Genomic DNA, 25,914 nt, shown 5'->3' with positions numbered 1-25,914 from the left:
GATGGACAATTGTATGCATGAACTTCTGCTTTTAATTATTTAGGGTATACACCTAAGAGTGGATTTATTGGATCATATAAAAAATTCTACGTTTAACTTAAGAAAATAACAAAGAGTTAAAAAAACTTTTTTAAAAACACTAGTGTTTCCACCGAGATTCCACCATTTTTGCACTCCTATCAGCAATGCACAAGGGTTTCACTTTCTCAACATTTTACCAACCCTTATTTTCACTTGTTTTGTTTTGTTTTGTTTTTGGTAACAGCCATCCTACAGGATATGTAGGGGTATCTCGCTGTGGTTTCAATTTGCATTTTCCCAATTATTAGTAATGTTGAACATTGTTTCACATGCTTATTGACCATCTGTATATCTTCTTTAGAGAAACATCTATTCAATTCTTTTGTTCATTTTAAAATTGAGTTGTTTGTTATTTTGTTGCTGAATAGTAGGATTTCTTTAAGTATTCTTGATACATATCCCTTATGAGATATATGCTTTGCAAATGCTTTCTCTCATTCTGTAAATTGTCTTTTCACTCTCTTGAGAGTATCCTCTGATGCAGGAAAGTTTTAATCTTGATGAAGTCAAGATTAAAATTTCTAAAATATTTTTTTGCTGCCTTCGGTGTCATATCCAAGAAAGTATTGCCAAATTCAATGTCATGTTTCACCTGTGAGTTTTTCTCAGAATTTTATAGTTTTAGCTCTTACATTTAGGCCTTTGATTATACACCATTTTTGTATATGGTGTAAGGTAATGATCAGCTTCATTCTTTTGCATGTGAATATCAAGTTTCCTCAGATTCATGTATTGAAAACACTGTTCTTTGTCCATTGAATGATCTTGACACCCTTGTTAAAAATCACTTGACTATATACGTGAGGGTTTATTTCTAGGTTCTCTATTCATTGCCATTGGTCTATATATGTTTCTTAATGTGAGTACCACACTATTTTGATTATTGTAGCTTTGTATTAAGTTTTTAAATCTGGAAATGTGACTCCACAAATTATGTGCTTCTTTTTCAAGATTGTTTGCTGAATTGAGGTTCCTTGAGATTTCATATGAAATTTAGAATGGGGCATTCTAGTTCTGCAAAAAACAGTCTTTGAGATTTTAATAGGGATTGTATAGAATGTTGTAGTTTCTTCAGGTAATATTGACATTGTAACAATATTAAGTCTCCCAATCCATAATAACAGGATGTTTTGTTCATTTATTAATGTCTTCTTTAATTTCTTTCAGCAATGTTTTGTGCTTTTTGATGCACTAGTCTTTCATTTCCATGGTGAAATTTACTCCTAAGTATTTTACACTTTTTGTACCTATTACAAATGAAATTGCTAGCTTAACTCCCTTTTTGGATTGTTTGTCACTAGCGTGTACAAAAGCAACTGATTTTTGTGTGTTGACTTTATATCTCAAAAATTTGCTGGATTTATTTATTAACTCTAATGCTTTTAAATGTTGGAATCTTTAGAACTGCTACATAAAAATTCGTGTCATGTACAAACAAGAGAGTTTTACTTTTTTCTTTCCAATTTGAATGGCTTTTATATATTTTTCCTGCCTAATTGCTTTTGTTGGAACTTCCATTATTGTGTTGACTAGAAGTGGCAAAAGTGGGCATCTTTGTTCTATTCCTGAGCTTAGGGGAAAAGCTTACAGAATTTCACCATCAACTAGGCTGTTAGCTGTGGGTTTTTCACATATGACTTCATTTATTGGACAATTTTCCATCTATTCCTAGTTTTTTGATTGTTTTTATCATGGAAAATGTTGACTTTTATTAAATGCTTGTTTTGCATCAGATGAGATGATCTTTTTTCCTCTTTATTCTATTAAAGTGGTAAAATGAATTGTTTGATTTTCATATGTTGAACCATTTTCACAATAAATCCCAGTTGGTAATGGTGCATAATTCTTTTAATATGCTATTGAATTGGGTTTGATAACATTTTGTTGATGATTGTTGCATCAATAGTCATAAAAGATATTGGTCTGTATTTTCTTCTTATGCCTTTGTCTGGCTTTGGTGTCAGAATAATGCGGAGAATGAGTTTTAATAGGCTCTGAAAAAATTAAGAAGTCTTCCTTCCTCTTCACTTTTTTGGAAGTGTTTGAGAAGGAATAATGTTAGTTTTCTTCAAAAGTTTGGGAGAATTCAGCAGTGAAGCCAAGTGGTCCTGGGCTTTCTTTCTTGGGAGGTTTTTGATTATTGATTGAATCTCATTGCTAGTTATAGGACTACTCTGATTTTATATTTCTTCATAATTCAGCCTTGGCGTAGTGTATTTCTAGAAATTGGTCCATTTTATCTAGGCTATCCAATTTCTTGGTGTTTAATAATTCATAGTACTCCTTTATAATCATTTTTATCTCTGTAAAATTATTAGTATGTTCTTTTATTTCTGATTTTCATTATTTGGGCCTTCTCTCTCTCTTTCTCCCTGTTCTTTTTTTTCTTAGTCAATCTAGCTAAAATTTTGTCAATTGTATTAATCTTTTTGAAGAACCACTATTGTTTTTGCAGATTTTCTCTGCTTTTTTTTAAATTCACATTTTATTTTTCTCTTCACTAATCTTGACTATTTCCTTTCCTTTCTAGCTTTGGGTTTTGGGTTTACTTTAATCTTTCTCTAGCTTCTTATGGTGTATAGTAAAATTACTGTTTTGTGATCTTTTCTTAAATGTCTGCATTTTCAGCCATAAATTTCCCTTTAGGGTTGCTTTCTGTGCATCTCACACGTTTTGGTGTTATGTGTTTATGTTTTCAGTTTTCTCCAGGCATTCTAATATCCCTTTTGATTTCTTCTTTGACCTACTTTTTTTTTTTTTTTTTTTTTTTTTGCGGTACGTGGGCCTCTCACTGTTGTGGCCTCTCCCACTGTGGAGCACAGGCTCCAGACGCGCAGGCTCAGTGGCCATGGCTCACAGGCCCAGCCACTCCACGGCATGTGGGATCTTCCCTAACCGGGGCATGAACCCGTGTCCCCTGCATCGGCAGGCGGACGCTCAACCACTGCGCCACCAGGGAAGCCCTGACCTACTGATTTTTTAAGAGAAGGTTTTTGATTTCTATGTATTTGTGAATATTTTATTTCGTCTTCTGTCATTGATCTAGTTTAATTTTACAAACTATTTGACCAGTGCACTGCTTGAATAGCCCTTCTTCAGCTTCCAAAAAGTTGACTTGTCATTCATCCTGTGTGACAATGACACATACATAGAGTTTTCTTTTTTTTTTTTAACATCTTTATTGGAGTATAATTGCTTTACGATGGTGTGTTAGTTTCTGCTTTACAACAAAATGAATCAGTTATATATATACATATGTCCCCATATCTCTTCCCTCTTGCGTCTCCCTCTCTCCCACCCTCCCTATCGCACCCCTCCGGGTGGTCGCAAAGCACCGAGCTGATCTCCCTGTGCTATGCGGCTGCTTCCCACTAGCTATCTACCTTAAGTTTGGTAGTGTATATATGTTCATGCCTCTCTCTCACTTTGTCACAGCTTACCCTTCCCCCTCCCCATATCCTCAAGTCCATTCTCTAGTAGGTCTGTGTCTTTATTCCTGTTTTACCCCTAGGTTCCTCATGACATTTTTTTTCTTAAATTCCATATATATGTGTTAGCATATAATATTTGTCTCTCTCTTTCTGACTTACTTCACTCTGTATGACAGACTCGAGGTCTATCCACCTCATTACAAGTAGCTCAATTTCGTTCCTTTTTATGGCTGAGTCATATTCCATTGTATATATGTGTCACATCTTCTTTATCCATTCATCCAATGATGGGCACTTAGGTTGTTTCCATCTGCGGGCTATTGTAAATAGAACTGCAATGAACATTTTGGTACAGGACTCTTTTTGAATTATGGTTTTCTCAGGGTATATGCCCAGTAGAGGGATTGCTGGATCATATGGTAGTTCTATTTGTAGTTTTTTACGGAACCTCCATACTGCTCTCCACAGTGGCTGTATCAATTTACATTCCCACCAGCAGTGCAAGAGTGTTCCCTTTTCTCCACACCCTCTCCAGCATTTATTGTTTGTGGCTTTTTTGATGATGGCCATTCTGACTGGTGTAAGATGATATCTCATTGTAGTTTTGATTTGCATTTCTCTAATGATTAGCGATGTTGAGCATTCTTTCATGTGTTTGTTGGCAGTCTGTATATCTTCTTTGGGAAAATGTCTATTTAGGTCTTCTGCCCATTTTTGGATTGGGTTGTTTGGTTTTTGTTATTAAGCTGCATGAGCTGCTTATAAATTTTGGAGATTAATCCTTTGTCAATTGCTTCATTTGCAAAAATTTTCTCCCATTCTGAGTGTTGTCTTTTGGTCTTGTTTATGGTTTCCTTTGCTGTGCAAAAGCCTTTAAGTTTCATTAGGTCCCATTAGTTTATTTTTGTTTTTATTTCCATTTCTCTAGGAGGTGGGTAAAAAAGGATCTTACTGTAATTTATGTCATAGAGTGTCCTACCTATGTTTCCCTCTAAGAGTTTGATAGTTTCTGGCCTTACATTTAGGTCTTTAATCCATTTTGAGCTTATTTTTGTGTATGGTGTTAGGGAGTGATCTAATCTCATAGTTTTATATGTACCTGTCCAGTTTTCCCAGCACCACTCATTGAAGAGGCTGTCCTTTCTCCACTGTACATTCCTGCCTCCTTTATCAAAGATAAGGTGACCATATGTGCGTGTGTTTATCTCTGGGCTTTCTACCCTCTTCCATTGATCTATCTTTCTGTTTCTGTGCCAGTACCATACTGTCTTGATTACTGTAGCTTTGTAGTATAGTCTGAAGTCAGGGAGCATGATTCTTCCAGCTCCGTTTTTCATTCTCAAGATTGCTTTGGCTATACGGGATCTTTTGCATTTTCATACAAATTGTGAAATTTTTTGTTCTAGTTCTGTGAAAAATGCCAGTGGTAGTTTGATAGGGATTGCATTGAATCTGTAGATTGCTTTGGGTAGTAGAGTCATTTTCACAATGTTGATTCTTCCAATCCAAGAACATGGTATATCTCTCCATCTATTTGTATCATCTTTAATTTCTTTCATCAGTGTCTTATAATTTTCTGCATACAGGTCTTTTGTCTCCTTAGGTAGGTTTCTTCTTAGATATTTTATTCTTCTTGTTGCAATGGTAAATGGGAGTGTTTTCTTGATTTCACTTTCAGATTTTTCATCATTAGTATATAGGAATGCCAGAGATTTCTGTGCATTAATTTTGTATCCTGCTACTTTACCTGATTCATTGATTAGCTCTAGTAGTTTTCTGGTAACATCTTTAGGATTCTCTATGTATAGTATCATGTCATCTGCAAAGAGTGACAGCTTTACTTCTTCTTTTCCGATTTGGATTCCTTTTATTTCCTTTTCTTCTCTGATTGCTGTGGCTAAAACTTCCAAAACTATGTTAAATAAGAGTGGTGAGAGTGGGCAACCTTATCTCGTTCCTGATCTTAGTGGAAGTGCCTTCAGTTTTTCACCATTGAGGACGATGTTGGCTGTGGGTTTGTCATATATGGCCTATATTATGTTGAGTAAAGTTCCCTCTATGCCTACTTTCTGCAGGGATTTTATCATAAATGGGTGTTGAATTTTGTTGAAAGCTTTCTCTGCATCTATTGAGATGACAATATGGTTTTTCTCCTTCAATTTGTTTATATGGTGTATCACATTGATTGATTTGCATATATTGAAGAATCCTTGAATTCCTGGAATAAACCGCTCTTGATCATGGTGTATGATCCGTTTAATGTGCTGTTGGATTCTGTTTGCTTGTATTTTGTTGAGGATTTTTGCATCTATGTTCATCAGTGATATTGGTCTGTAGTTTTCTTTCTTTGTGACATCCTTGTCTGGTTTTGGTATCAGGGTGATGGTGGCCTCGTAGAATGAGTTTGGGAGTGTTCATCCCTCTGCTATATTTTGGAAGAGTTTGAGAAGGATAGGTGGTAGCTCTTCTCTAAATGTTTGATAGAATTCACATGGGAAGTCATCTGGTCCTGGGCTTTTTTTTGTTGGAAGGTTTTTAATCAGAGTTTCAATTTCAGTGCTTGTGAATGGTCTCTTCCTATTTTCTATTTCTTCCTGATTCAGTCTTGGCAGGTTGTGCCTTTCTAAGAATTTGTCCATTTCTTCCAGGTTGTCCACTTTATTGGCATAGAGTTGATTGTAGTAATCTCTCATGATCTTTCATATTTCTGCAGTGTCAGTTGTTACTTCTCCTTTTTCATTTCTAATTCTATTGATTTCAGTCTTCTCCCTTTTTTTCTTGATGAGTCTGGCTAATGGTTTATCAATTTTGTTTATCTTCTCAAAGAACCAGCTTTTAGTTTCATTGATCTTTGCTATCGTTTCCTTCATTTCTTTTTCATTTATTTCTGATCTGATTTTTATGATTTCTTTCCTTCTGCTAACTTTGGGGTTTTTTGGTTCTTCTTTCTCTAATTGCTTTAGGTGCAAGGTTAGGTTGTTTATTCGAGATGTTTCCTGTTTCTTAAGGTATGACTGTATTGCTATAAACTTCCCTCTTAGAACTGCTTTTGCTGCATCCCATAGATTTTGGGTCGTCGTGTCTCCATTGTCATTTGTTTCTAGGTACTTTTTTATTTCCTCTTTGATTCCTTCAGTGATCACTTCGTTATTAAGTAGTGTATTGTTTAGCCTCCATGTGTTTGTATTTTTTACAGATCTTTTCCTGTAATTGATATCTAGTCTCATTGCGTTGTGGTCGGAAATGATACTTGATACAATTTCAATTTTCTTAAATTTACCAAGGCTTGATTTGTGACACAAGATGTGATCTTTCCTAGAGAATGCTCGATGAGCACTAGAGAAAAATGTGTAATCTGTTATTTTGGGATGGAATGTCCTATAAATATCAATTAAGTCCATTTTGTTTAATGTACCATTTAAAGCTTGTGTTCCCTTATTTACTTTCATTTTGGATGATCTGTCCATTGGTGAAAGTGGGGTGTTAAAGTCCCCTACTATGAATGTGTTACTGTAAATTTCCCTTTTTATGGCTGTTAGTATTTGCCTTATGTATTGAGGTGCTCCTATGTTGGGTGCATAAATATTTACAATTGTTATATCTTCTTCTTGGCTCAATCCCTTGGTCATTATGTAATGTCCTTCGTTGCCTCTTCTAATAGTCTTTATTATAAAGTCTATTTTGTATGATATGAGAATTGCTACTCCAGCTTTCTTCTGGTTTCCGTTTGCATGAAATATCTTTTTCCATCCCCTTACTTTCAGTCTCTATGTGTCTCTAGGTCTGAAGTGGGTCTCTTTTAGACAGAAAATATATGGGTCTTGTTTTTGTATCCATTCAGCCAATCTGTGTCTTTTGGTGGTAGCATTTAGTCCATTTACATTTAAGGTAATTATCAATATGTATGTTCCTACTCCCATTTTCTTAATTGTTTTGGGTTTGTTATTGTAGGTCTTTTCCTTCTCTTGTGTTTCTTGCCTAGAGAAGTTCCTTTAGCAGTTGTTGTAGAGCTGGTTTGGTGGTGCTGAACTCTCTCAGCGTTTGCTTGTCTGTAAAGGTTTTAATTTCTCCATCAAATCTGAATGAGATCCTTGCTGAGTAGAGTAATCTTGGTTGCAGGTTTCTCTCCTTCATCACTTTAAGTATATCCTGCCACTCCCTTCTGGCTTGCAGAGTTTCTGCTGAAAGATCAGCTGTTAACCTTACGGGGATTCCCTTGTGTGTTATTTGTTGTTTTTCCCTTCCTGCTTTTAATATATTTTCTTTGTTTTTAATTTTTGACAGTTTGATTAATATGTGTCTTGGTGTATTTCTCCTTGGATTTATCCTGTATGGGACTCTCTGTGCTTCCTGGACTTGATTAACTATTTCCTTTCCCATATTAGGGAAGTTTTCAACTATAATCTCTTCAAATATTTTCTCAGACCCTTTCTTTTTCTCTTCTTCTTCTGGAACCCCTATAATTCGAATGTTGGTGCATTAATGTTGTCCCAGAGGTCTCTGAGACTGTCTTCAGTTCTTTTCATTCTTTTTTCTTTATTCTCCTCTGCAGTAGTTATTTCCAGTATTTTATCTTCCAGGTCACTTATCCGTTCTTCTGCCTCAGTTATTCTGCTATTGATCCCATCTAGAGTATTTTTCATTTCATTTATTGAGTTGTTCATCATTGTTTGTTTCATCTTTAGTTCTTCTAGGTCCTTGTTAAATGTTTCTTGCATTTTGTCTATTCTATTTCCAAGATTTTGGATCATCTTTACTATCATTATTCTGAATTCTTTTTCAGGTAGACTGCCTATTTCCTCTTCATTTGTTAGGTCTGGTGGGTTTTTATCTTGCTCCTTCTTCTGCTGTGTGTTTTTCTGTCTTCTCATTTTGCTTATCTTACTGTGTTTGGGGTCTCCTTTTTGCAGGCTGCAGGTTCGTAGTTCCCGTTGTTTTTAGTGTCTGTCCCCAGTGGCTAAGGTTGGTTCAGTGGGTTGTGTAGGCTTCCTGGTGGAGGGGACTAGTGCCTGTGTTCTGGGGGATGAGGCTGGATCTTGTCTTTCTGATGGGCAGCTCCACGTCTGGTGGTGCGCTTTGGGGTGTCTGTGGACTTATTATGATTTTGGGCAGCCTCTCTCCTAATGGGTGGGGTTGTGTTCCTGTCTTGCTAGTTGTTTGGCATAGGATGTCCATCACCGTAGCTTGCTGGTCGTTGAGTGAAGCTGGGTGCTGGTGTTGAGATGGAGATCTCTGGGAGATTTTTGCCGTTTGATATTATGTGGAGCTGGGAGGTCTCTTGTGGACCAGTGTCCTGAAGTTGGCTCTCACACCTCAGAGGCACAGCACTAACTCCTCGCTGGGAAACCAAGAGGCTTTCATCCACACGGCTCAGAGGAAAAGGGAGAACAAGTAGAATGAAAGAATTAGTAGAAGTAGAAAGAAAGAATGGAGGGAGGGTGGGAGGGAGGAAGGAAAGAAGGAGGGAAGGAAGGAAAAAAGTAAAATAAAATAAAGATAAAATATAATAAAGTTATTAAAATAAAATAATAATTATTAAGAGAAAAAAACAGACGGATAGAACCCTGAGACAAATGGTGGAAGCAAAGCTATGCAGACAAAATCTCACACAGAAGCATACACATACACACTCACAAAAAGAGGAAAAGGGGAAAAAATCATAAATCTTGCTCTCAAAGTTCACCTCCTTAAATTGGGATGATTCGTTGTCTATTCATGTATTCCACATATGCAGGTACATCAAGTTGATTGTGGAGCTTTCATCTGCTGCTCCTGAGGCTGCTGGGAGAGATTTCCCTTTCTCTTCTAAGTTCTCACAGCTCCCAAGGGCTCAGCTTTGGATTTGGCCCCGCCTCTGTGTGTAGGTCGCTGGAGGGTGTCTGTTCTTCGCTCAAAGAGGACGGGGTTAAAGGAGCCGCTGATTCGGGGGCTCTGGCTCACTCAAGCCGGGGGTAGGGAGGGGCATGGAGTGCGGGGCAAGCCAGCAGTGGCAGAGGCCATCATGATGTTGCACCAGCCTGAGGCGCGCCATGCATTCTCCAGGGGGAGTTGTCCCTGGATCCAGGGACCCTGGCAGTGGTGGGCTGCACAGGGTCCCCAGAAGAGGAGTGTGGATAGTGACCTGTGCTTGCACACAGGCTTCTTGGTGTCGGCAGCAGCAGCCTTAGCGTGTCATGCCTGTCTCTGGGGTCCGCACTTTTAGTCACAGCTCGAGCCCATCTCTGGAGCTCCTTTAAGCAGCGCTCTTAATCCCCTCTCCTCGCCCACCAGGAAACAAAGAGGGAAGAAAAAGTCTCTTGCCTCTTCGGCAGGTCCAGACTTTTCCCCGGACTCCCTCCCAGCCAGCCGTAGTGCACTAACCCCCTGGAGGCTGTGTTCATGCCGCCAATACCAATCCTCTCCCTGCGCTCCGACCAAAGCCCGAGCCTCAGCTCCCAGCCCCGCCCGCCCCGGCGGGTGAGCAGACAAGCCTCTCGGGCTGGTGAGTGCCGGTCGGCACTGATCCTCTGTGCTGGAATCTCTCTGCTTTGCCCCCCGCACCCCTGTTGCTGTGCTCTCTTCCACGGCTCTGAAGCTTTCCCCCTCCGCCCCCTGCAATCTCCGCCCACAAAGGGGCTTCCTAGTGTGTGGAAACCTTTCCTCCTTCACAGCTCCCTCCCATTGGTGCAGGTCCCGTCCCTATCCTTTTGTCTTTGTTTATTCTTTTTTCTTTTTCCCTACCCAGGTACGTGGGGGGTTTCTTGCCTTTTGGGAGGTCTGAGGTCTTCTGCCAGCGTTCAGTAGGTGCTCTGTAGGTGTTGTTCCACCTGTAGATGTATTTCTGGTGTATCTGTGGGGAGGAAGGTGATCTCCGCGTCTACTCTTCCACCATCTTCCAGGAAGTCTTAGAGTTTTTTTATGGCAACTGGTTTCTGTAACTGTCAGGACAGATGTGTGTGGTAGACAGAAGATACCCCCTCAATATAGGAGGAGCAATCAAGATGGTGGACTAGGAAGATGTGAAGCTCAACTTCTCCCACAAATACATCAAAAATATATCTACATGTGGAATAATTCTCACAGAATATCTAATGAACACTGGCAGAAGAAGTTGACTTCTGAAAGGGCAAGAAATTCTCCATGTAACTGGGTGGGACAAAAGAAAAAATAATGAAAATGAGACAGGAATCTGGATGTGACCTGTACCCCTTGGAGGGAGCTGTGAAAGAGGAAAGGTTCTGCACCCTGGTAAGTCCCCTCACCAGTGGGGAGATCAGCTAGGACAAGTGGGGAGCTTCAGAGCCTCAGAAGAGAATGTAACAACTGGTTTGCAGCAGCTAGAATGGAGAGAGACCGGCACAGATGGTCAGTGCCACAGCCCTGCACTCCCCATCCTGAGATGTTCTTCTGCCCATGCAGTGGGTGGCTGGGTGCTGAAGCTTGGGATTCAGAGATCAGGCCCTGGGAAAGGATTGGGGTGGTCTGTGTGGAAACAGCGTGAAGGGCCTGGATCCTGGTGCAACCCCACCTGAGGGTGTATGCAGAGGAAGCATGGGCCACCTTAGAGGCCAGGCACCATTGTTTGGGGGATGTGTGAGGGGAGGAGCAGGACATGCCATTGCAGCCTTTTTCCTCAGGCATGCTTTCAGGTGGCAGGACACTGCCTACACAAGCTCCAGGAGTTATTGTCAGTCACCACCACCAACCCTTTGCTTCAAGAGCAGTCACAAGGAGCAGTTACAATATGCCACTGCTGCCCCCTGGGGCTACAGGAGTGGTTGAGACCTGCCTCCACTCCCATCACAGGCTCCAAGGCATGTGTGAGCCAACACTGCTGCCAAGAACCCCAGGACCGGGCACCAACCACTGCATCTGCATACCCCCTACCAAGGGGAAAACGGCCAACACACAATGCAGAAAGTGTTGGCAGGCATCCATACTAAAAACAGCCCTCACATCAAAAATGTTAAACCCACACAAGCTACACAGGGACACTCCCACATATAAATAGTCTTCCAAGACCACAGTAGATAATTTTTTCTCCTAAACTCACAGAATAAGAAAAATATAAGTAAAATGAAGATGCAGAGGAGCCAATCCCAGTTAAAAGACCAAGAGAATTCCCCTTAAAGAATAAACAATGAAACAGAGCTCTTTAGTCTAATAGACACAGATTTCAAAAAGGAGATAATGAAAATACTGAAGGAATTAAGAAAGGGTATCAACAGAAATGCAGAACACTGTAAAAAGGAACTAGAAACTATGAAGAGGAACCAAGAAAAAATAGAAAACTCATTTGCTGAGATGAAAAGTGAACTAAAGGCAATGAATAGCAGAATGAAGAATGCAGAAGAACAAATAAGTGATCTGGAAGATAGAATAATGGAAATCACCCAATCAGGACAGCAGACAAAAAACCAAATGAAAAAAAAAAAAAAATGAAAGCGATATAAGAGACCTATGGGATAATATAAAGCTTGCCACTCTACACATAATAGGGATTCCAGAAAGGAAAGAAAGAGAAAAGGGGATCAAAAATGTATTTGAAGAAATTATGGCTGAAGACTTCCCACACCTAAAGAAGGAAACAGATATCCTGGTACAGGAAGCACAGAGGGTCCCAAACAAGGTAAGCCCAAAGAGACCTACACTAAGATGTATTCTAATAAAAAATGGCAAAAGTTGATAAGGAGGGGATTCTAAAGGCAGCAAGAGAAAAACAAAGAGTTAATTACAAGGGAACCCCTATAAGGCTATCAGCAGATTTCTCTACAGACACTTTGCAAGCCAGAAGGAAGTGGCAAGATATATTCAAAGCCCTGAAAAGGAAGAATCTGCAACCTAGAATACTCTACCCAGCAAGATTGTCATTTAGAAGAGGAGAGATAAAGAATTTCTCAGACAAGCAAAGTTAAAAGAAAATAACAATACTAAACCTATTCTAAAGGAAATATTGAAAGGTCTTCTCTAGAAAAGAACTAAGAATATATAGGAAAGACAAAATCACAGTTAGAAAGCAAATCACTTAAATAAGCTAGTATGCAAATTTAAAAAATCAAAAAAAATATTTGAAAGTGATGATAACCACAATGAACAGCAAAAGGATGAACATAAAGATGTAAAAGAGGACATCAGAATCATACTGATAAAATGTGGGGGAGGAGAGTAAGAAAATGTACATTTGTTTTCATTTCATAGAATGTGTTTGAGCCTCTATGACTACCAGTCTAAGGCAAGTAGATATAGATGGGGTTAATATACTTGAAAAACGGGTAACCACAAATCAAAAACATACAATAGACTCACAAAAACCAGAAAGAAGAGAAATAAGTATAATACAAAAGGAAATCATCAAACCACAAAAAGAAAATGAAAGAGGCAAAGAAGAAATACAAAACCAATGGAAAAACAGGCTCAAAATGGCTATAAATACATAGCTATCAATAATGACGTTGGGGCTTCCCTGGTGGCACAGTGGTTGAGAGTCCGCCTGCCAAGGCAGGGGACACGGGTTCGTGCCCTGATCCGGGAAGATCCCACATGCTGCGGAACAGCTGGGCCCATAAGCCATGGCCGCTGAGCCTGCGCATCCAGAGACTGTGCTCTGCAACGGGAGAGGCCACGACAGTGAGAGGCCCACATACCGCAAAAAAAAAAAAAATTACGTTAAATATCAATGGAATGAAAGCTCCAATCAAAAGGTACAGAGTGGCAGATTGGATAAAAAAACAAGAGCCTACAATATGCTGCCTACAGGAGACCTAGTTTAGGGCAGAAGACACACATAGATTGAAAGTAAGGGGATGGAAAAAGATATTTCATGCAAAAAGAAATGAGAAGAAAGTGGGGGTCACAATACTCATATCAAACAAAATAGACTTTAAAACAAAGGCCCTAAAGATAAAGAAGGACACTATATAATGATAAAAGGCTCAACATAAGAAGAGGATTTTACACTAGTCAACATATATGCACATAATATAGGAGCAGCCAAGTACATAAAACAAATACTAACAGAAATAAAGGGAGAAATTGACAGGAATACAATAATTAGATTTTAACACCCCACTCACATCAATGGACAGATATTCTAAACAGAATGTCCTAAATGATACAATAGAACAGTTAGACTTCATTGATATTTTCAAGACTTTACATTAAAAAAAAACAGACTACACATTCTTTTCAAGTGCACATTAAACATTCTTTAGGAATGATCACATAGTGGGACACAAAACAGACCTCAATGAATTTAAGAGTATAGAAATTATCTCAAACATCTTTTCTGTACACAACAGCATTCAACGAAAATCAACTGCAGAAAAAGAAGTGAGGAAAAAGATTACATGGAGACCCAATAACATGCTACTAAACAACCAAGTGGTCAAGGATGAAATCAAAGAGGAAATTTAAAAAATACCTTGAGACAAATGACAATGAAAACACAACAATACAAAATCTATGGGATGCAACAAATGCAGTCCTTAGAGGGAAGTTCATAGCAATACAGTTCATAGCCTTCACCAAAAAAACAAGAAAATTCTCAAATAAACAACATAGCCTACCACTTAGAAGAATTAGAAAAAAAGAATAAACAAAATGTAAAGCCAGCAGAAGGGAGGAAATAATAAATATCAGAGAGGAAATAAAATAAAGATTAAAAAAAGTAGAAAAAAATCAATAAAACCAAGAATTGGTTCTTTGAAAGGGTAACAAGATTGACAAACCTTTGGCCAGGCTCACCAAGAAGAAAAGAGAGAGATCCTGGGTAAACAAAATAAGAAATGAAAAAGGAGACATTACATCTGATACTGCAGAAATACAAAAAAAACATAAGGGAATACTATGAACAATTATATGCCAACAAATTCGACAACATAGAAGACATGGACAAGTTTCTAGAAACATACAGCCCACCAATAATGAATCAAGAAGAAATAGATAATTTGAACAGACTGATCATGAGAGGTGAAGTAGAATCTGTAATAAAAAACTTCCTACAAACAAAAGTCCAGGACCAGATGGCTTCACAGGTGAACTCTACCAAACATACATAGAAGAACTTATACTGATCCTTCTCAAATTCTTCCAAAAAGTTGAAGAGGAGGGAACACTCCCAAAGACATTCTATGAAGCCACCATTACCCTGATATCACAACCACACAAAGACACCACCAAAAAAGAAAATTACAAGCCAATATCTTTGATGAATATAGATGCAAAAATTCTCAACAAAACATTAGCAAACCAAATCCAACAACACATAAACAAGATCATACACCACGGACAAGTTGGATTCATCTCAAGTTCACAAGGATGTTTTGGCATACAGAAATAAATCAATATGATACACCCCAGAAACAATAGCACATGATCATCTCAATAGATGCAGAAAAAACGTTTCACAAAATTCAACATCAATTCATGATAAAAACTCTTGCTAAAGCGCGTATACAGGGAACAAAACTATTTATGACAAACGCACAGCTAAAATAATACTCAATGGTGAAAATATGAAAGACTTTCCACTAAAATCTGGGAAAAGACAAGGATGCCCACTCTCACCTCTTCTATTCAACATAGTATTGGAAGTCCCAGCTACAGAAATCAGACAAGAAAAAGAAATAAAAGGTATCTAAATTGGAAAGAAAGAGGTAAAACTGTCATTATATGAAGGTGGCATGATACTATATATAGAAAATCCTAGACTCCACACAAAAACTATTAGAAATGATCAACAAATGCCACAAGGTAGCAGGATACAAGATTAATATAGAGAAATTGGTTGCATTTCTTTACACTCACAATGTAATATCAGAAAGGGAATGTAAAAAAAACAATACCTTTAAAACTCACACCCCCCAAAATAAAATACTTAGGAATAATCCTGACTAAGGAGGTGAAAGACTTATACACTGAGAACTATAAAACATTAATAAAGGAAACTGAAGATTATTCAAAGAAAAGGAAAGATATCCCATGCTTTTGGATTGGAAGAATTAATATTGTTAAAATGGTCATACTGCCCAAAGCAATCTACAGATTTAATTCAATCCCTATCAAATTACCCATGACATTTTCCCCAGAACTAGAACAAATGCTCCTAAAATTTATATGGAACCACAAAAGACTCAGAATTGCCAAAGCAATCCTGAATAAAAAGAACAAAGCAGGAAGCGTAACCCTCCCAAACTTCAGACAATACTACAAAGCTACAGTACTCAAAACACCATGGTATTGGCACAAAAACAGACATATGGATCAATGGAACAGAATAGAGAGCGCATAAATAAACCCACACACTTACAGTCAATTAATCTTTGACAAAAGAAGCAAGAATATATAATGGGAAAAAGACAGTCTCTTCAGCAAGCGGTGCTGGGAAATTTGGACAGCTGCATGTAAATCGATGAAATTAGAACATACCCTTTCACAATACAAAAAAATAAACTCAAAATGACTTAAAGACTTAAACATAAGTCATGACACCATAAAACTCCTAGAAGAGATCATAGGCAAAACATTTTTTGACATAAATTGTACCAAAGTTTTCTTAGGTCAGTCTCCCAAGGCAATAGAAATAAAAACAAACAATGGGACTTAATCAAACTTACAAGATTTTGCATAGCAAAAGAAACCATAAACAAAACAAAAAAAAACTACCTACTGATTGGGAGAAAATATTCACAAAGGATTTCGCCAACAAGGGCTTGCTTTCCAAAATATACAAACAGCTCATACAACTCAACAACATTTCTCCAAAGAATAAATACAAATGGCCAATAGGCACATGAAAAGATGCTTACTAATTATTAGAGAAATGCAAATCAAAACTAAAATTAGGTACCACCTCACATCAGTCAGAATGGTCACCCTTAAAGCTCTACAAATAACAAATGCTGGAGAGGATGTGGAGAAAAGAGAACTCTCCTATACTGTTGGCAGGAATGTAAGTTGGTACAGCCTCTATGGAAAACAATATGGAGGTTCCTCAGAAAAATAAAAATAGAATTACCATATGATCCAGTGATCCCACTCATGGGCATATATCCAGACAAAACTCTTATCCAAAAAGATACATGCACCCCTATGTTCATAGCAGCACTATTCACAATAACTAAGACATGGGAACAACCTAAAAGTCCATCGACAGATGAATGGATAAAGAAGATGTGGTAAATATATACAATGGGATACTATTCAGCCATAAAAAAGAATGAAATAATGTCATTTGCAGCAACATGGACACAACTAGATATTATCATACTAAGTGAAGTAAGTCAGAAAGAGAAAAGAGAAACACCATATGATATTTATATGTGGAATCTAAAAGATGACACAGGGAATTCTCTGGTGGTCCAGTGGTTAGGACTCCACACTTCCACTTCAGGGGACCTGGGTTCGATCCCTGTTCGGGGAACCAGGATCCCACAAGCTATGCCACATGGACACCCCCCCCCAAAAAAAAAAGATGAGACAAATGAACCTATCTACAAAACAGAAACAGACTCACGGACATAGAGAACAAACTTGTGGTTGCCAAGGAGGAGAGGGTAGGGGTAATGTAATCTATTATATATGGAATGGATAAACAACAAGGTCTTACTATATCGCACAGAGAACTATATTCAGTATGCTATGATAAGCCATAATGGAAAAGAATATATTAAAAAAAGAATGTATATATATATATATATATATATATATATATATATATATACAAGAGTATATATATGTATAAATGAGTCAATTTTTGTACAGCAGAAATTACCAAAACACTGTAAATCAACAATACTTCAGTATAAAAAAGTTATAAATCAAGTAAAAAGAAAAAAGGAAGTAGCCCCCCCAAAGAGATCTATGTCCTATACTCACCTGTGAATATTTTACTTTACTTGGAAAAAGAGATTTTGTAAAAGTGATTAAGTTAAGACCCTTGCTATGGGGAGAATATCCTAGATTATCATTGTGGGCCCAATATAATCTTATAAGAATGAGGCAGGAAAGCCAAAGTTAGAGAAGTACAAGTGACAATGGAAGCAACATTAGAGTCATAAGAAGATGGAAACCATGAGAAAAGGAGTGTAGACAGTCTCAAAAATTTGGAGAGACAATGATCAGAGCATCCAGAAGAAATGTAGCCCAACCAACTCCTTGATTTTAGTCCAGTAATACCACTTCTGGTCCTTTGACATCCAGAATTATAATAAAACTGTCACTTCAAGCCACTAAATTTTTGATAATTTATTACAGCAGCCTTAGGTAACTAATAAAACATGACTATGTCATTGGGAAAAAATGCTAGGGACTTGAAACAATATTTTGCTTTCTTCTTAAACTAAATGTTCATTGTGTTGGGAGCTCTGCACATCACTGCCAGTCAAGTATCCAGGTTGTTGGAGCCAACCTCATCATGAGAATGTGGATCTCTGGGGAAGATGTAAGTTTGTCCATAAAGCCTCTTGCAGTTAAATGAATAACCTATGAAATATATCCATCACTTCTCCTCACAACTCAGTGGTCTAAAGAAGCCATGTGGTCTCACCTAATGCAAAGGCCAGAAGTGCAGCACTCCAGGAGGCCACAAAGTGAACAGCCAGAAACATCTGGTGAAGTATGACCCTTCCAAAGAGGGCTCAAGTACTCAAACTCCTTCTCTGCCACATCATTTAACCTCTCTGTGCCTCAATTCCTCTCTTGTATTAGGGTCTCACGTTATAGGTTCATTGTAAAGGTTGCATGCAATATACACGCAATGGGCTGAGTTCAAGGCTGGCTCATGGTGCACTAAGTTAATGAAAACTGTTGTTGATAAATAACTGAGAAAACCTACTGGATCACCTAAGGGTGAATAAGTAACTGGATTGTGTTTCCCTCCAGGAGTGGCAGGTGAGGACGAGCTGCAGGTGATTCAGCCTGACAGGTCAGTTTCAGTTGCAGCAGGAGAGACGGCCACTCTGCGCTGCGACGTGACCTCCCTGCTCCCCGTGGGGCGCACTAACTGGTTCAGGGGCACAGGGCCAGGCCGGGAGTTAATCTACAGTCTCCAAGGAGGCCCCTTCCTTCGAGTAACAACTGTTGCAGATACTACAAGGAGAAACAACATGGACTTTTCCATCCGCATCAGTAACATCACGCCAGCAGACACCGGTATGTACTACTGTGTGAAGTTCAAGAAAGCAAGCCCTGACGTGGAGGTTAAGTCTGGACCAGGCACTCATCTCACTGTGAGTGGTGAGTATGGCCTGGGTCTCTTTTGTCCCCCTGGTCTGTGACAACAAGTCAACAAGAATGCCCTCTACCCTTTGAGAAAAAAGAAAAAAAAAAGGATCAAGTGCAGCAGTGGGTGTTTATATCACGATCTGATTTCACTCCCTTCTACAGATCAGGGAGACTGAGGCCTGCAGAGGTCGTGCTACTTGCCAAAGGCCCCACAACTGGTAAAGCTGGGAAAAGTCTGGAACCCCAGTGTGCCTGGTTCCACAGCCCTTGCCTTTTCCATCCCGTCTAGCCCTTTGGTTCCAGGGATGAGGGAACTGGAGGTCTGAGCGACTTGCCCCGTCACAGCCCAGGTATCACCTCCTGCCTCCAGAGAGTGCTCCCCTCAATGTGGCTGAGTCTTCTCATTATTCAGCACCTATTGAGCACCTACTGTGTACCAGGCCCTGCTCCAGATGTTGTGGAAGCAGCAGTGAACAAAGCAGACAAGGCTCTTCTCCTGTGAAACTTATGTTCTCTCCCCTTCCAAAGAGAAGTCTATCCAGGGCAGGGTTTCTTTATTTCCTCTTCAGAAATATGACACTGAGAAGAAATTCCTAGAGGCATAGGTTCAGTGTTTACTCTGATGGCCCAGGCTAGAGGAGATGCCCAGAGGTTGGGTGTTTCCTGGGGGTCTGTTGGGAAAACCCTCCTGTGATTCAGGGACCGACTCACAGAGTCACTGAAGGCTCCCAGCAGAGCTGGGTCATCTCAGAATGTCCCTCCCCAGGGAAGAGGTTCCCCATGTGGCTGACTTAGGGGCTGCCCCATTGAAGCAGCAAAGGCACTCATTAAGAGTTTTCTGACAAAGACCCTGGATCCTCTTCCTAACTCCTGAATCCTGGACTGTGACACAGGAGGGACCTTTTGACACTGTCTGCCCAATGCTCCATGTACAGTTGGCGGCATGAGGCCAAGAGGTGACTGGAACCCAGACCACAGTCCCATGGTCAGTGAGTGAGGGGATCCTTCCAGAACCCAATCTGATTCCAGGCCAGGCTCTTTCCTGTACCAGCATTGGAACTGGCTTCATGGAAGAGCATGGTACATGGAAGTTAAAGAATAAAAGCTCCTTGAATTAACCATTGAATATGATGTTTTCATTGCTTTCCCATAGGGTCAGAAGGCTCCTCGCATTCAGGCCCTAAGTCCTGAGGTGACTGGAAACTTCTCCGTACTTTCAGTCACATGATCCCAAATCCCTCATTCCATATCTGCACCTAGAGCTGGGCATTGTTTCAATAGCTACTTAACATTCAGGGTATGGAGACAATCGTTTTCATTTTACAGTCTCCTGTTGACAGATACTAAGGTGTTCCTAACCTCGGGCTATCGAAACAGCACTGCAGTGGATAACCTTTCCATGTGTCACTCTCCTCAAAGGGGAAACACCCACTGGAAGTAGCATTGCTAGATCAGAGAGTATGTGTATTTTAATTTGTGTGATTATATTGCCAACTTTCCCTCCTAGTCATGGTAGCAAAGGAATCTTCCCAGAGCTCCAGGCATTAGCAGGCAAGGTGGCTTTATCCTGATTTTGCCGATATTACTAAACTTCCCAGATTGTCGGTTCCTTGCTCAGCCAATCACAGCTAATAAGTGGTTCCACTGCCACTCAGATCTGCTGCCTCCCGGGAGGCTGCTCGTCCTCTTCCCCAGGCTGCCTGCACAGAGGATTCGCTGGATGAGAAGGGGAGCAACAGCCTGTCAGATTCTGAATCTTCCTCATGGCATTTACTCCTTATAACCAGTGCTCTGAGGGTAGGGCCATCTGTTGTCCCTTTTACATATGAGGACACTGGGGCTCAGAGAGAGGACATGATGTGTGAGCAGGTAGAGGAGCCAAGATTGAGCCCAAGTACCTAGACTCACGGCCCTGCTCTCTGCACACCCCACTGTGCTTGTCAAGTGTGGAGAAAACTCCAGGCCTGTCCTCTTAAAACCTTGTATTGTTCTGTTCTTTAGCAATAAGCATTTTAAAAGTCCTGTCTGGGAGGCAAGTCTAGCTTTACCACAGATCACAGATACTACAGTGTCTCACCATGCGTTGAGTGTTCCTAAAATGTAGGGCTCAGCACACTTAAAAGCACCAGGAGTTTTTCTCTCCGTTGTTGCGATCTTGCTTCTTCACTAGGCCTCATGGGGGAGCAGCTCCGGGAAGTGTAGCGTGGACAGCCCAGAGAGGGGCCAGTGCAGTCCCAGCAGCACCATGCACACCCATTCCTGGCTCTGCAGGCCGAGGATGAGGAGGGGGAGGTGCTCCCTAGAGGGCGCTGGGGGCCCCGCGTGAGCAAGAGTTCATATTCTAGACTCAGGTGTCAGGGGCCCATGTCTTCCCTTGTTGCCACAGGGTCCCCAGGCCTGGGCACTCAGAGGCCACTCCTCCCTGTAGTTGCTTGAAGTCAAGAATCTCAGAGGGAAAAGGGGAGGGTGGTGGTCAGTGTGGGGGCTTGTGAAGGTGGGGTGCTTGCTCTGCTGATGGCCATGAAAGCTTGGAGGTGACAGGAAACACTTCTGGGACACAGTGGGTGGGGAGGGTGAGGAGACAGTCCCTCCATTTCTCTCAGCCTCAGTTTTCTCATCTGTAAAATGGTGATCATCATGGTCTCCTTTCAGGAGAGTTGGAAGGATTTGAGGTGCTCTGTCTAAATCACCAGCACAGAGTAGGGGCCCCCCAAATCGAGGTGTTATTTCCAGGCTGTGACCCAGTTCCCTGTGCTGGGTCCCATTTCCTCACCTGTAGAAAGAGGATAATCACACAGCCTTTGCATTATGTCCTGAGGGTACAACGACCTGGTGACAGGACAGCCCCTCAGGGAACGATGGTGCTGGCCTCCCAGACTGTGTGATCTTAGCAAGTCTCAGTTCCCTCTAGTCCTCAGTTTCCCCATCTGTAAAATGGTGGTAATCACGCTGCCTTTCAGGGGTCTGTGATGACTCGAGAGCATCTGGGAAGCCCTGGACGGGGTGGACTGGGTATCATTGAGCTCAGTGCACAGCGGTTGAGAGCCTGGGCCGAGCCCCCCCTGTCTGGGCCTCCATCCCAGCTCTGCCCCGTCCCAGCTCTGGGACCTCTAACGAGTCCCTCCCCACACTGGGGCTTCGTATCCTCATCCGTCAGTGACAGCCCTGCCCTCACAGAGCATCTGCAGGAACTGAATGTAGGACACATGTCTAGAGCTTAGAGCAGATCCTGGCATATGGTACGTGTTCCAACAACGTGAGCTCTGATGTGCTGGAGCCAGAGGACCTCGGATGGGTCGCTTTCTCTACAGGACAAAGTACAACTGGGGTTGGGGTGGAGCTGGGTTCCTTTTGACCTTGGCTGCTTATTAGAATCACCTGAGAGATGGTAAAAGATCCCTAGACCCTGGTTCCACCCTAGCAATTCTGATTTAATTGGCCAGATGTGGGCCTGGGCAGCTGAGTCTGTTCACTCCTGCAGAGGATGCTGGTGCCCTGCTAGGGCAGAGGAGCCCTGAGTCACGTGTTCTCTGAGGTCAGAGGGAAAGCTGCGGTTTTTCCAGGACAGAGGCGGGTCACCCGTGGTGCCTGGGTTGTACGAACAGCTCTCCTGGGTGTGAGTGCTTCAGAATAGCCCGTGACGGTGACAGCTTTTAGGACGCCCAAGAAAGTCATTCGGAGTCGATTGGCAGGCACACACCCCACCTCCAACAGAGCTCACCTGGGCTGAGAGGTGCGTCCTCCCAACACAGACCACCCTGTTCAGACCTGAGCTTCATCACTGGGGAAACCTTCCCATCTTTACACACGTGTGTGTGTAAACAGGCTCTGGAATGCCTGCAAATGCTCCCTGCTCAGCCTGGAGACCTCCTGCCTCAACACGCCATAGTGACACTGCCAAAATCTGTTCTTCCTCCTTTCAAAATGCTTACAGCTTCTGTAAAGAGCTGATCTGCAGGAAAATGCCTGTGATCTCTTGTGTGTTTTGAAAACCAATTCCCCAAACTTGTTTCTTGAGGGAATTATTTTTAAAAATGGGAACAGATTTATAATTTGGTGTTTCTACTAGTTTTCTCCTGTGGATTTTTGTCTGACAGCAGCTGCATGGAGCACGATTTGAGACTCTTCTTGGTGTTTCTGTTGTCTTTTGTTTTGCCTTCTTACTGCCTAAAAAATAAATGCGTAGTTTTAGAACTAGAATGGCCAGATCTTATGATAACAATCATGGGTGTTATTCATTTTTTACAAATTATGGGTGTTATTGATTAAGCACCTACTATATGTCAGGCTCCGTGTTTTACATATATCCTCGCTCATCTTACCAGGTGGTGCTTGTATCTACTTTGTCCAGAAACAGACACTGAGGATCGAGGATAACGAACAGTGACACTAAAATCGATCTGTCCTGCGTGCAGTGAGATGAGCTCTGACCTTTACTTGCTGGGTGCCCTTGTCCAGCTTCGTCCTCCCTGAGCCTCATCCCATATATGGAGTCACTCTTGGGCCTCCCTCACAGGGCTGGCAAGGGAATTAAAGAGCTGAGGGTGATGGAGAGATCAGGCCATCTTTAGGCTCTGAAGAAACTCTGGACAAGTGGTAACTGATCAGAGTATCTTGTCCCTTTAGGGGTGTCCAGGATGCTCGTGTTTATACAATTTGACATTTTAAGGTAACTCCTTGCAATGTCCTCAAACGTTTGATGAGTTTTAAGAAGCAAGTTAAGTATTTACCAATGCAAATATTTGTAATGTTTGCTGACTTTTACAGGAGGTGTTGAGTAACAATGAACAATTGGGAGACACCCTACAGGAACCTTCTAAAGAGAGAAACTACCCGCACGTTTGATTTACCCATTTGTGTGTTCCTGGGTGCTTTATAGGCCTGTGCCTGTGTCTCTACAGATTTAATAACAATTAAGAAATTAACCACCACTGGTTTCTCAGCACTCAGTGATCTTTCTTCTCAACCGAAAACTGAACCAAGAGAAGAACCCAGACTCAGAAAAACATCCCTTTGCCCCCTTCCTTTGAAATTCACGGATTGACACATTAGTCCTACAGAAATAGTCGTGGAAAGAATGAAAACTATGCAGCAAATTCATAAACACCTGAAGGGACAGCTCTGGGTATAAATACAGTCCAGGTTAAAGAGGGATCTGTGTTTGTTGGTTTTGAGAATCGTCTTGTGTTTTACTCATAGCAAAAATGCTCCCACTGCCTGATTTAACCCTCACTGCAGCCTGGGAAGGGTAATGCCTGCTGTCCCCTTTCACAGATGAGGAGCTGGGAGGTGCCATGGCCACAGCTCTTGTTGGACGGTCAGCCTGGTTCAGCTTCCATGTGGTCCCGCTCTGACCCTGCTTCCCCTGCATTTATTTCTGGAAACACTTCTCCGAACTTACCTAAGTTTTCCAGGGGGAGCCCAGCTAGGAACAGTTAATAGGAGAGTAAGACCAATCAGTACTTTTGTTCCTTTGCCCAGACTGGTGGGAAATCACCTGGCAGATGTGAGAAGGTGGACTTTGAACTCAGGCCTGGAATTCGATGTCAGCCCTGCCCCTGGCTCAGAGTCGCCTCTGGGAACCTGTGTGTCTCCTCTGTCAGTTGAGCATGATGACACTGCCCTCCCAGAACTACTGGAAGAGTTTAAAACATAATATGTGTGGTGGTTCTTAACTGTGTCACATTTTTATCATTAGTGATGATAATGACAATCATGTTCATCATTTACAAATGTTCCTTTTGTAGCCAAACCCTCTCCTCCTGTGGTATCAGGCCCCGCAGTGAGGGTCGCACCTGAGCAGACAGTGAGCTTCACCTGCAAATCCCACGGGTTCTCCCCCAGAAACATCTCCCTGAAATGGTTCAAAAATGGCAATGAGCTCTCAGCCTCCCAGACCAACGTGGAATCAGAGGGAAACAACGTTTCCTACAGCATCTCCAGCACAACCAAGGTGGTGCTGGCCCCGGGGGATGTTCGCTCCCAGGTCATCTGCGAGGTGACCCACATCACCCTGCAGGGAGACCCTCCTCTTCGTGGGACAGCCAACTTGTCTGAGACCATCCGAGGTAGAAGCCCCTCACGCCAGCCTAAGCCCACACCTGCCCTCAAGGCCCCAGCCTGTTCCTCCTCCCTGCTTTTTGCTCCAAGCCTCAAATTGCCTGGAATCTACTTCCTGACAGTCCTGCCCCATCACCAGGCTCCTAGATGAGCTGGTCACTAACTACTGTTTTAATGGCAGCTGCCAGGTGGACACCCACATGTGCCAAGCACTGTGCTAAGTAGTTTCCTTTACTTTATCAATAGTTTCTCCAACTACTGAGCACCTACTATAAGCCAGGCCCCTATGTGCTTGGTGATTTCGTATATTTTGCTGCAGTTATTATATTCCAACTGCATGCCAGGGGCTGTGCTTGTAGATGGCACACATTATTAAGCTACTAGGAGCCCAGTCCTTGAGCACCTACTGTGCGCCCTGCAGTGTGCTTATGATTTCATTTATATGCAAAGAGACCCTCGGTGTTTGAGCACCTGCTGCATGCCTGACTCTGTCCTCTGGTGACTCCCTTGCTGTGCTGGAAGCTGTTATCCAGCCCCTCTCCTGTGACCTGTTGGTTCCATAAGGTCAGAGCTTCTGCCTATGCTGTTTCAGTTCCGCCTACCTTGACGATTACCCAACACCCCTCGACGGGGAACCAGGTGAATGTCACCTGCCAGGTGAACAAGTTCTACCCCCAGCGCCTACAGCTGACCTGGTTGGAGAACGGAAATGTGTCCCGAATGGACATGGCCTCGACCCTCATAGAGAACAAGGACGGGACCTTTAACCGGACGAGCTCGCTCCTGGTGAACTCATCTGCCCACAGGGAGGCTGTGCTGCTCACCTGCCAGGTGGAGCATGACGGACAGCCGGCGGTCACCAAAAACCACACCCTGGAGGCCTCTGCTCCCCAGAAGAACCAGGATGCAGATCAACGTATCGGTGAGGCCTCCACTCCAACTGACCCAGTTCTTTACCTTCTTTATTTAATATTAAAGGTAGTAATTCATGCTTATTATAGAACAACATAGAAGTCAATAGGTGTAAAAGAGAATTTTAAAATAAGTTCCCTCCCCCAAATCCCACACCCCCAAGAGTGACCACTGGTAAGAGTTTGGCATATTCTTTATAGATCTCTTGACATAAATATCCATGAAAGAA

The 25,914-nt window shown here is 41.6% G+C and overlaps 1 protein-coding gene across 2 annotated transcripts in view; it reads left to right on the top strand.

The window, feature by feature from the left end:
• The window catches only part of LOC114894210 (tyrosine-protein phosphatase non-receptor type substrate 1-like), a 36,812-nt gene extending 10,912 nt beyond the window's left edge, over positions 1-25,900 (top strand). The window contains exons 2-4 of one of the 2 annotated variants that reach the window (XM_029220701.1): positions 18,372-18,641; positions 24,461-24,781; positions 25,366-25,900. In XM_029220701.1, coding sequence (XP_029076534.1) covers positions 18,372-18,641; positions 24,461-24,781; positions 25,366-25,784 — 1,010 coding nt within the window. In that variant the 3' untranslated portion in view covers positions 25,785-25,900. Of the gene's footprint in view, positions 1-18,371; positions 18,726-24,460; positions 24,782-25,365 lie in introns of both variants that reach the window. The other variant, XM_029220700.1, reaches the window with a different exon arrangement.
• The last annotated feature ends 14 nt before the right edge of the window (positions 25,901-25,914 follow it).

The sequence above is a fragment of the Monodon monoceros genome, unplaced genomic scaffold (genome assembly GCF_005190385.1).
Source record: "Monodon monoceros isolate NGI ecotype Baffin Bay Population unplaced genomic scaffold, NGI_Narwhal_1 Super_Scaffold_13, whole genome shotgun sequence".
Taxonomy (NCBI): Eukaryota; Metazoa; Chordata; class Mammalia; order Artiodactyla; family Monodontidae; genus Monodon; species Monodon monoceros.
This window is presented reverse-complemented; position numbering and strand designations above follow the sequence as displayed.